This window comes from Microplitis mediator, chromosome 8 (genome assembly GCF_029852145.1).
Source record: "Microplitis mediator isolate UGA2020A chromosome 8, iyMicMedi2.1, whole genome shotgun sequence".
Classification (NCBI taxonomy): domain Eukaryota; kingdom Metazoa; phylum Arthropoda; class Insecta; order Hymenoptera; family Braconidae; genus Microplitis; species Microplitis mediator.
The window spans coordinates 3,888,777-3,901,523 of NC_079976.1; the positions used below are offsets into that span (position 1 = coordinate 3,888,777).

At 29.2% G+C, this 12,747-nt stretch overlaps 2 protein-coding genes across 4 annotated transcripts; one reads left to right on the forward strand and one right to left on the reverse strand.

Annotated features, from left to right (window-relative positions):
* The first annotated feature begins 25 nt into the window (after positions 1-25).
* Positions 26-3,781, forward strand: LOC130672981 (ceramide synthase 6). Of its 3 annotated transcripts, XM_057477806.1 has the most exons (8): positions 26-176; positions 250-650; positions 864-1,112; positions 1,192-1,522; positions 1,605-1,723; positions 1,821-1,965; positions 2,148-2,259; positions 2,328-3,781. In XM_057477806.1, the coding sequence occupies exons 2-7, from the start codon at positions 472-474 to the stop codon at positions 2,256-2,258; spliced, it is 1,134 nt and encodes a 377-aa protein (XP_057333789.1). In that variant the 5' UTR covers positions 26-176; positions 250-471; the 3' UTR covers position 2,259; positions 2,328-3,781. The 3 variants fall into 3 exon arrangements, with proteins under 3 accessions (XP_057333789.1, XP_057333788.1, XP_057333790.1); XM_057477805.1 differs by having other exon boundaries at positions 2,148-3,781; XM_057477807.1 differs by having other exon boundaries at positions 27-176; positions 885-1,112; positions 2,148-3,781.
* A 4,579-nt stretch (positions 3,782-8,360) lies between these two features.
* LOC130672860 (ankyrin repeat and KH domain-containing protein 1-like) lies at positions 8,361-11,649 on the reverse strand. The gene is made up of 3 exons (XM_057477626.1): positions 11,412-11,649; positions 10,243-10,448; positions 8,361-10,101 (listed from the first exon to the last, which is right to left on the reverse strand). Exon 3 carries the CDS (start codon positions 10,004-10,006, stop codon positions 8,471-8,473), a length of 1,536 nt encoding a protein of 511 aa, XP_057333609.1. The 5' UTR covers positions 10,007-10,101; positions 10,243-10,448; positions 11,412-11,649; the 3' UTR covers positions 8,361-8,470.
* Between the last annotated feature and the right edge of the window lie 1,098 nt (positions 11,650-12,747).

Below are 12,747 nucleotides of genomic sequence, written 5' to 3' on the forward strand. Positions count from 1 at the left end.
GGACATCTACTTTGCTGACGTCGGTAATTTTACGTTTGATGATACGGTACCGGTTGACATGGACTCCATATGTGGCTCCTGTAAATTAAAATATAAGCTTACATATATTTATTATATATACGTGTACATAAAATTAAAGCCCACACACGTGCATCACACCAGTATCCAATCAAACCGTAAGTACTGTACATACGCATTGTCAGAACCTTCTGTACAAATATATACACATATATTATATTTTTTCCTCAGATTACTTTATCGTAGTACGCATTGTGGTGTCTGTGCTCTGTGTGTTGAGGCGGTTTCTAACAGGGCGGAGCACTTCCATGTCCACAGTCCTCGAGCCTCACTTGTAACGATTATTTAATAAAAAAATAACTGTACAGTTATATTATATTCGGTAAATAAAATTGTGCAATACAGCATCAAGTAGCGGAGCATCATCAATCACGTGTCTCAGGATCTCGAACTATGGAGGTCCTGACAAATATATCCTCGAGTTTTTGGTCTCCTGACATTTGGTTGCCACCAAATATAACGTGGGATGATATTAGTCCTAATTCGGAAAACAAGTATGCGGACTATCATCACCTTTTGTATCCATTGCCGATGGCCCTTGGCCTCTTGTTAGTCAGATACGCTCTAGAGAAGTAAGTGCTGTTATCATATTTATTTAAATATTTTTTATTATTTTTAACGCTTTATTTAACTTGCCGGTCATCTAGGTTATCAATTACTACGTAGGAATATTTTTTTAGGTTATCTTACCGGTTTTTATAATCACTAATTATTTAAATAAAATTAGGTAGTAGTATTAATTGGTAGTTGTCGACAAAAAGAATTTAGTATAAATTTGTAATTAGATTTATTGAATTGGTTATTAGATACTGCTTTGCTCCGTTTGGGAAATCACTGGGTATCAAAACATCCAGATCGAAGAAGGCACCACCAAATGCGTTGCTGGAGAAAGCCTACAGCAAGAGGATAAAACACAAGCAAATAACGGCTCTAGCTAAACAACTAGACTGGTCTGAAAGACAAGTCGAGAGATGGTTACGATTAAGACGGTCTCAAGACAAACCTTCGACTCTTACCAAATTCTGTGAAAACTGGTAAATAATCAGCATTCAAAGTAACTTTTACTTTAAATACCCAACTGGCTTTGACATTTAAACGGAATTTTATTTCTAGTTTCAGATGTCTCTATTATACCCTTATATTCATCTACGGACTCATCGTCCTCTGGGACAAACCCTGGCTCTGGGACATAAAGTACTGCTACTACGGCTACCCGTACCACGCGGTGACAAATGACGTCTGGTGGTACTACATGATTTCAATATCTTTCTACTGCTCGCTCAGCATTTCCCAGTTCTTCGACGTTAAAAGAAAAGATTTCTGGCAAATGTTTATCCACCACAAAGCCACCATTATGCTCATGAGCTTCTCCTGGGTCTGCAATCTCACACGGATCGGTTCTCTTGTATTAGTTATACATGACTGCGCTGATATCTTCTTAGAAGTATAATCTTACAATTGTTTTTTTGTTAGTTATGTAACTATGAATAAATATAAACGTTATTTATATTTTTCTTTATTTACAGGCTGCTAAGATGGCTAAGTATGCTAATTATCAAAAAACTTGTGATGCTATCTTTTCTATTTTTACTATTTTATGGTTGATAACACGGATGGTTATCTATCCAATGTGGATTATTTACAGGTAAATACAACATTTTGTTTATTTATTGCTATTTAATTATAACAAGTATCCACTTTATTAATTATTAATTATAAATTAATATTTATTATGTTCACAGTACATCAGTATCGGCACCCAAAATTGTAACCATGTTCCCAGCATATTATATATTTAATTCATTATTAATATTACTGTTTGTTTTACATACTATTTGGACCTACTTGATTTTAAAAATTGCCTACAATGCATTCTACGCCGGTCAGGTATGTAACTACATCCATCCATACATCGACCCGCCCACCCACCCACCCATCAATCCATCCAAACAACCAAACACAAACACTTACATTATCTAATTACACGTTATTATTGATTTTACTTTAAAATGACTCACCGCGCCACGTTATTATGATTCATAATCATCGATTTTTTTTTTGTTGAACAGATGGAGGGCGATATCCGCAGCAACAGCAGTGAAGAGGTTTCTGATGATAATCTAGTAAATGATCTAGCAAACAATTCAAGTAATCATTTGAAATCGGAAAAACAGCACTAATGTAATTGGTATTTAAAAAAAAAGAAAAAAAGTTTAGCTGTTAATTTTAAAATATATTTAAACTTTTAGGTAGTCGATAAATTTACACAAATGGCTTAAATGATCAATTTATTAATAATGATAATAATAATAGTTTTTAAATTAATAAATTTAAAATATTTTAAATCATAAACTTTTAATATTAATTTAAAAGTTAACGAGATAGCTATCAATTTAATTTTTTCAAAGTCAAAAACAACTTACGCTTCATTTTATTTATTTAAACCAAATATGTTCACAAATAAATTTAAATAATAATAGTAATAATAATAATAATAATAATAATAATAATAATAATAATAATAATAATAGTAATGCAACAACTGATGGTATTAAAATGAACTGAAAGTGTTAAATGATGAAAAAGTAAAGTGTCCTGAATATAAATATTATTTATATTCCGACGAATGTAAATTACTTAGCGATGAGTATTAATGTCAGTTAAAACAATTGAATAAATAAAATAAAAGTACTAAGTGCATGTGAGATAAAGATGGACGATTTAAAAACTATGTTGTGCCAGAATTTTGGAGTTATATAAGGAAATGTATTTAATGAGCTAGTAATTGAGGATGTACATTAAATTAATGAGACAGATTAACGGAAGAAAATATACAGTAATGAGGATGTAAATAACGTATGTAGTTTTAGTTAACATCAAACTATTTTTTTTGTCTCCTGTGAGTTTTTAAAGCGTTATTAATATTTAATGACCTAAATTATTTTTTCACATCAATAAAATTGTTTTAAATTATTAATATTTTGCTATTTTACTTTAGCTGTTTTTATCTTTTTTTTTTTTTAAAGGTTTTCATTTACTTTCACTTATTTCACTGTAATTAGATCCAATTAGTACTGAGTCAACACATTCCAAGTTTCTTTTCAAAGCCGTGCAATGCCTGAAGTTACTTGACTAAATTAAGCCGCTGTAAAAAAAAATTGAAAAATTTAGTTTTAAATTGACCATGACAATGTTTATGTTGTTTATTATTAAATATTTTTGTTTGCTAATTAGTAAATTAGTTAATAATTAAATAAATAAATTGTGAAATTTGTTAAAAGGTAATTAGATTTGTATACAAGTGGGATTAGGTGGACGAATGTGTTTGCATAAGAGTCCTTAGCGTAATCTTTCAATATGTAATTTGCGATGATTATAATAAAAAACAAATGGACACAAAAAAAATATGTAAGAATAATGTCTTGAAGACGGTTACTTGTAATTTGCGTAATCTGCAATTTCTCATACGTCATCCTTTGTATGTTACTAAAACAATAGTAGTCTTATGAAACAACAAAAGAAAAAAAAATTAACAAAATATTTAATAACTTAAAAAAACTATATGTATGTATGACTGTAAAAATCAAATGAAATATTAAATGTACTTGATATTGAAATAATAGTAATCATAACTTACTGTCATTACTTTCTACGTATTTAAATAAATATTCGTCCACTTTTTATTATAAAATGAATTTTTATTTTATGAAAATCCAGTTTCATTTATTTTTTCTTAAGCTTGTATATATACATCTATATTTTAAAAAATCTTATGATATTAAAAAATTATAATTCAATAATAGTACATAACATAACGAGTAAACAAAGTACCCTGTGGAAAAGGTCTTATAAAATCTTATAAAAACAATTGGCTATGAGAAAACGATCAGTATTTGTCCACGAAAAATCTCAAAAATTCTGATACAATTATTTTCTCATAGATGGTGCATCAAAAAAATTTTTTTCTTAAAATTCTCATACAAATTATCAGAATCTATAAGAAACACAAGCTGTAATATTGTGATTATAAGTATTTATAAGTTTACGAAAAATGTAAAGTTTACAATTGAGTAGATTTTGGAAATGAATAAGATTGTATGAGACGATTTCTGAAGTAATCATACAAGATTTGATACTGATTAATCAGTGTGAGTACAGTTATTTTCCATATAGTTTATATGCTAAATTATTGAATTTTTTAGCATGAATTCAAAAAGTTTCTATTATGTATTACTCAAGAATATTTGTATGAGTATTTACGCGGAAAATCTTTAGCAATCTATTCACGAAAAATCTATGAAATTGAGTCAGTTTATTTATTCATCAAAAATTACTCAATTAAACATTAATATTAAATATTAAAGTCATGATGTATTATGGGATATACCATAGTACAACCCAAACAGGTACTTGTTGGTCTGTCAAATGACAGATGAGTGCTCGAATAAAATCGTATTGAAATTTGGAATATAACACTTCTGAAATAAATGTCTTACCAGGGACACTACAAATCGTAGGCGCAATCTCGTGGCGAGCACCGAACTACTCCCGCTGCTGCTGCCTAGCACCGGTGACTTTCCCCTTCTCCATATCGATCTTTTCTCCCGAGAAATTTTTTCTCTTGGCTTAAGCAACTTTTGTTATTTTGTTCGGAGAATACAAAAAAAACTTGCGTGAAAAGAATAGTACTCGTTCCGAGAAATTTTATTCTGTTTAACCAAAAAAATGCAATATCGCTACAAAAAAATAATGTATCTTGCACCAAAAAAAAAAAAAAATGGGGCAAGATACTGGGTTTGTAAAAAATCACATAAAAACTTATATTTTCACTCATCTCCGAACAGTTAAAATATTTAAAGTACAAGAAATAGTAATAATATTAGTATTTTTGGTGTAAATTCTTATAAAAAAAAAAATGAAGTTAAGCAATTATTTTTAAATGAATCTGATAAAATTAATATTTTATGTGAATGGAAATTATTTATAAAATCTCATAAGTACTCCATAATATTTTATAAGTAATAGCCTTCTAACTAAAACTTACAAAAACTCATAAATCACATAGCTTTTAAATTAAAATTAAATCTTTTAAGTTTTTACAAGTTAATTCGATTATAGATTTTCTTACTAATTCTCATAAAATTTTTATGAGAAAAAGGTCTGCATTTGTCCATGTGATTCCTGATTCAGTCTCATAAAATTTCGAAGAAATACATGTTAAATATTTTCTCATAAAATATGACAAATATTTTATGATATTCAATAAGATATTATCTCCTCCCTCGCGGAATTGCCATAACGGTATTTCTACGGTATTTTCCGAGTATTTTTTGGGTATAAGTATTATTACGGTATACCCTAGGTACAAATGCGGTATGTTTGTGAAATTTTATTACCGTATTAATACCGTAAATATATTGTGTTGATACCAAATTTATATAGGGACTGTACCGTATTTATACTGTGTTTATACCGTATTTACGCTCTCGCTATACCGTATTTGTACAATGATTATACTCCATTTATATGGTTTTTATGCTGTACTTAAACGTCGGTTATACCGTATTTATACGGTTGCTATACCTCATTTAAACAGTGGTTACACGGTATTCATATAATGTTCGCACCGTATTTAAACGGTATTTATGCGGTATAAATATGGTGGTTATGCCGCATTTATACAGTGATTATGCCGTCTCACTCTTACAGGCTGAAAAATACTTTTCTTATCTTTCAGTTTTATTAACAAACAATCTTCAGATTCTATAACAGATACAATATGTTTTACTACTACTTGCATTCTTAAATGGCTCATCTCTTCACTATGTTCTGCTTTCAATTTTTCAATAAAAAAGTACAGCTGTAAAAATGAACTAGTTCATTTTTACTTTCACAAAAAAATTTTTTTCAAAAAAATTTCTCTCATTAACAAATAAAAACTCTTGAAACTAGTAAAAATTTTTCAATTTAAACATAAAAATGTTTACTTAAGGAAAAAAAATTTTGATTCAAGATTAAAATTTCAAGATAATTATTTACTTGGTGCAAGAAAATTTTACTTTTCCGAATCGTTAAAACAAAATTTCTTGAATCAGGAATTGTTTTCTTGATTCGAGTTAACTGTTTTTTCTATGTAGTAATGATTCGCAAGAACATCAGATAATTTTGAAATACATTTAGGATCAATATTAATAACTAGGATTATTTTATGATTAAAAATTACATTCTTCAATTGAAACATGTCTAAACACTGCAGTGTTTATGTCGTATGGGTATTTTGACATAAAAGTCTTTTTTTAGCTCATAAAGTTCTTTATTTGTACATTAGAAAAACCTTCACGCGTCTTTTAAATTTTAGTTTCTCTACACAGAAAATACAGTTAACTTGAACTAAGAAAAATATTCTTGATACAAGAAAATTTTTTTTAACGATTTGGAAAATAAAAATTTTTTTACTTTAAATAAATAATTATCTTGAAATCTTTACTTTGAATCAAAATTTTTTTTCCTCAAGTTAACATATTTTTATGCTTTAGTCGAAAAATTTTTAATTGTTTTAAAAGTTTTTATTTCTTAAAATAAGAGATATTTTATTGAAGAAAGCCGTGCCAGGTTATTGTAGCAATATTGCATTTTTTTGTTTGAAAAAAATAAAATTTCTTGGAATAATTACTATTTGTTTAACAAAAGAATTTTCGTATGCTCCAACCAAAAAAAAAAAAAGTTACTCAAACCGAGAGAAAAATTTCTTGGGAGAAAAGATATATATGGAAGAGAGGGAAGTCACTGGTGCTAGGCAGCAGCAGCGAGAATAGTTCGGTGCGCGCCACTAGGTAGCGCCTACGATTTGTAGTGTCTCTGGTAAGAAACTTATTTCAGAAGTCTTATATTCCGAAATTGTGACCATTCTGGCGCGGGTACTCCTCCGTTATTCGATAGAGTGATAAGTACCTTTTTTGATGGTAATATAGTACAACCTATATTACGTAATGACAAAAATATTTATTATCAATGTTTCCATAAATAATTTATCTCTGAATTTGAACTTGAGCTTTAACAAAAATATTTTAATCAAAAGTCTATAGAATCTCTACTATATGATATAAAAATATACGAGTGACATAATACATTGTAAAGCAATATAAATAATTATATAGAGCCATTTATCATTAATAATTATATATAGTTTTTTTTACCATGTACTGGATAAATTCCGTATAAACACCTCATTAAATCAGTAGAATTGTTGTGTGAACTCGGTAGAAATGCCGTATAAATTCAGTAGAAATGCCGTATTATTACGCTAACAATGTCATATTATTACGGTAGAAATTTCGTATTAATATCATATACATGAAGTATTAATCTTATAGAAATGCCGTATTAATACAGTAGAAGTACCGTATTATTACGGTAGAAATAACGTATTAATACGGTAGAAATGCCGTATAAGCTTCGTATAAACGCAGTATAAGCTCTGTAGGAATACCGTAATTAAATTTCACAAACATACCGTATAAATACGGTAAAACTACTTGTTATCGACTACGTGTATGCTCTTTTAATACAGTGTTCAAACCGTATCATGAAAACCGCGAGGGCTAGGATAACTCTTATTAAAACTTATAAATTCTGGAAATTTCGTATAAAAAAATAATCTTATTGAGATTTTGTAAGTATTATAACATCGGAATTCGCCTGATCAATTCTTATTGAAAATAGATTAGAATAAACTGTAACAATCTTATAGAAGTGAAAGTACTTATTCAATCTCATAATCTTTGGCGGAATTCGAGTCACAAAATCTCATAAATTAAAAAATCTTACTCATTCTTTTAAAAATCTAGTACGGAAATCATGATAGGAAAACATCAAAAGCTTTGACTCGTAGATTCTCATAAAAATTCATATGAGAATTTTTTTAAATCTCATAGATATATTCGAAGCTCATAGATTCTCATAAAAAATATTCAATATCTTATCAGAATTTATGAGAGCTTTTCCACAGGGTAGCCATTATTTTCGAAGTGCAATGGCTTTAGCACAAGTCGGATAAGTGCACACACGAGCCGCAGGCGAGTAATTACTGCATACCGGAGACAAATGCTAATTACATATTAAATATCTATAATTTTTTGTAAAAATATTATCTGAAATCATATTAAGTATGATGAACTAATTCAAAATTCTTCAATATGTAGCAACAGGCATCCAATAATAATGATGAAATAAATTAATAACCAAGTTACGATTCATAAAATAAAAAATACATGTTTTTTTACAAACAGTTATCGTTTAAAAAGTTTTATTTGTTACATCTCACATAAACCATCTTAAAATAAATTATAAAAATAATATTAAGTCTAATGAATAAAATAAACTATCATAATTTTCAGCTTTGGAAGGCAAGTATAAAAAGTTCCAATTCTTTGACGTCTAAATATTCTATAATTTCTAAAATGATTTCACATGGCAATTGCGAAAGACAGTTAGTAGTAGGAAAACGTATTTTTTTGCCCTGGTTCAAAAGTTTAACTCTTTTTTGAGCTTGTCTGATAAGCGCCTTTATTCTACGACCGAACAGCATTCCTGGGTTCGTCCAGGCAAGCTTTTTTGCAGAAAGAACGTGAGTAAAATTTTCGACTCTAACAAGATTTTCCAATTCTTTGTTAGTCAACATAAGAAAATCGTAAAACGACATACGTTTATTACTCAAGTGAATAAAATAGTCCTTTAAATTTAATAACTCTTTTTTATACCCTTCTAAATACGCTTTCACCCAAGTTTTATCTTCTTTAATTACTTCATCCATCAATTCTATTTCTTGTTTGGGTACAGTCGGATCGTGAAAGTACTGTCTGCTAAGTAAATCTTTCAAAATATTATCTTGAGTTTGTATTCTATGCGGGTTCCAATAACCTTTGGATATTCTACTTAGGTCATTGCCAGGGCAGTCCGGGAAATAACAATATTTCGAAGCTTCAGGTTTTAGAGCGTTATACAGAGCTTTTGATTTAGAAATGGAAACGCCATATAAAAGCAGAAATACCAAAATATAATCACAATGATTAGCAGCCGCCATATTTACTAGGAAATCTTTTGGATTTGCGTTCATCGTTCCTTCGAAATCGAATCCTCTTGAAATTAATGAATCTAGCACTTCCAGCATTATAAAAGTATAATTATCACTTGGATTGACATTTAAATATGTAACACACAGTAAATCATGCATCAGATAATGCATCACTGAAAAATCTCCATCATCCCGCGCGTTGATTTCTTCAGGACTTAATTTATCTATAATCGATTTAGAAATTTCTCTGACTGTTCTATAATTTTTGACAGCATACATCAACAATGTTTTATTGGTGAGGCTTTTAACTTTCACACTGACATCGTATTTTAATAAAAGTGTAGCCAAGTCATGTTGATTGTTGAGAATTGCATACGTCAATAAACTCATTTTGTCTCCAAAGTCGCTACACCACATGACATCTTTCACATATTTTGTATAAATAGATTTACTGATAGTAGCATCAGGATTTGCACCATTATCCAAGAGTATACGAACGATATGCACGTGTCCAAGAAGAGCCGCCAAGGCAATCGGTTGGATATCATCGGCGACAGCATGAACATTAGCATCGTACTCAATGACCAATAATCTTGTCAAGTCTCGATCATTTTCTAAGCACGCGATATGTAATGCCGTATATTTTGTCAATGAACCAGTCAATTGAACGAAATCATCAACTCGTGCTCCCAACCTTAACAATAATTCGACAGCATCAAACTTTTTAGCTTTTATAGCCAGATAAATTAGTGTCACAGAATCTATGCGGGCATTCAGGTCTGCACCATTTTTGAAAATTCTTTCTATCGCCGTTAAATCCCCCGATGTAACTGCACTCGCTATTTCTTTATCCATTTTGACTTTTTTTTGGTTTGATATTCTTGATAATACATAAATTTGTATGATATTCAATCAGTACCACTAAAGTTAATCCAACAACATTTAATAATCTGTAAAAAGATATTCAATTAACTAAAAATTTCGTAATTATTTAAAAAAATAAATCATTTTCGTGTATAGTTGGCTAGATTATTTTCATTCGAGTATTTTTACATGCTAAGAGATACATGTGAGGGTTTAAATTTACTTACGTTTACTTAAGTGGCATTCTCTAGATTTTCAATAATCTAGCTTCCTTTTTTAGTTTATAGATTGTGTAGTTAGATTAGCCAACAATATTTCGAATTTAACGTCAATCAGGTATTTTCGAGAATACAAATAGCTCATACAGTTACATAAACAACAAATTCAACTTTTCTTCTTCAAAGCTACAATCTTCGTTTTAAAAAAATATTGGCTAAAACAGTACAAAAATGGTTAAAAAACATATTTCTTAATTAGTTTCAATGATAGTGAAATTAGCAGACAGGTGACAATTTTATAATCTTTAAATCATCAAATTCGATATTCATGGATAATTTTTTGAAAATATACGCATCGAGATTATGAAAAGTCTTTCATATGCATTTTCCAAATTCTTTCCTATAAATGTTACATTTATTAGATTAAATTTGAAAAAATTGGCAACTGTCCACTAAATGCACTGTCATTTAGATTTAACGTATATATACTACACGACGATATATTGGAAAGGTTTTGAAAGATGAAATTTTTTTTAAAAGAAATACAAATCAATAAATGTGAATTATATTTTTTTAGAACCCTACGATAGGGATGTAGGTATAAAATCTAAGTTTTTTATAATATTGAATAAAATAATGAGTGTGAATGTAGCAGACATCAGACAAATTTAAAATTATAAATGAATAGAGTAAACAATCGAAACAATAATATTTATAAAAAATTCACTTATCAATTTTTAAATTTTGTAAATGCGCATCTTTAAAATATTTTTTGTTATCAATTATTTACTCCATTTATTAATAATTTTAAATTTGTCTGATGTCGGCTACATTCACACTCATGTAGAATACTCTGCCAGCCATCGATCAGTATCCAGCCCCCTGTATATTCCGTCAATAAAGAAAGTTTTAGTCGGACAATTATTCAATTTTCAATGGATCAAATAGAATTATTGTGAAATTGGATATTTTAAGTCTATTCGATCATTACTTAATGGATAATCAAGGGGGAGAGGGCTGACTACTGGTAAAATAAAGTTTCATGAACAAAATCATGAACGTTTTTGATTCATATAAACTTTCAAAAATCAACTTTTCAAGGGGCTGGAAACTAAGTAGTTTATTTCATACATTATAAATTTGGTGGTGAAAAAAAATCAATCAAATGTATTACTCACCCCTTGATGAATTATTATATACACTTTTGTATAAGTATATTTAATAGAACTAACTTCAGTACATTGAAATATTTATTATTTAAATAAAAATGTTACAAATCACACAAAGTTGTCTATAAACGATAATATATATTTTTATAAATATATAAAACCCGCAAAGAATATCTTTTCTAAACAATTTTTTTCAGCTATCGTCCCTAACCTTATTCTTACCATCTTACATTTTACTTTTGTCAAATTTATTATACCGGTCGCGATCCACTTGCCCGATCGATATGACCCCTTGCGGCATTAAAATATAAACCCTCACGCGGGCTATTCAAATATCATTATACTTATATTTGTTAAAGAAATCGTGGAAACTCTTGGGTTTTCCGGGACTTAAAAATAATAAAATAATAAAATAAATATAAAACATCTGGTCACTCGAGGCTCATCTAAATAAAGTTATAAATATAAAAACTATGAAAGAAACTTATGTCTGAAACCTTGTTCGCTAGAATTAAGAGAAATTTGTGTTGACATTTGTTAGTTATTCATAAAAAATTCTGTATTTCGTATTTAAGTAGTTTTAGAAATTCAAGTACCCTGCCATAAATTTTAGTAAGGAAATTCCTTGAAACCCTTAAATAAAACCCTAAGAGGATAAGCAGGTTGGAATCCGCAATATAAGGAAAACTTACCCCGCGATAGTCTCCAAGGCTGACGTCCCTTCAAACTTAGAGTAATTTTAAGATTAATTTTTGTGAACGAGAATAAGCGAGAAGCTCGAGCGTGAATGTCGCATCCTGTACTAAGTTAAAATATATCTTCCACTTGAATTGTTAAACTTAATAATGTAAACTTTATTTTCCATCGAAAAATCCTTCCTCAGTTTACAATCGGTATACCAAAGCTGAGTATTTAAATACTCCCGGGCGAAGTATCCCAATATAAATAAGTTAAATTATAGCGAATTAATTAACTGACCTCCCGATAGGTGGTGGTCATAACAGAATATTCAAACATTGCGGTATTTTTGTATTAGGCCGGAAATAGATGACAGCACATAATGGTCACATGGCTCCATTCTTGTACTGTTATTATTATTGCTACATGACATGTCGAATTTGATTTAATGATTGTATAGTAATTATACTTTTTAATTGTTAGATAAATTTTAACCGAATCAGTACAATTTTCTGGTTAATTTAAGCCAAATTTCGTAATTTTATGTCATGGAGGTAATTAATTGCGTATTGGATTTATATGCTTATTATTATTTTGGCCCGACTGACGCATGCGCCTCGACGTTTTAGTCGGAAGCCTGAAATATTATTTAAATAAATTAATTTAC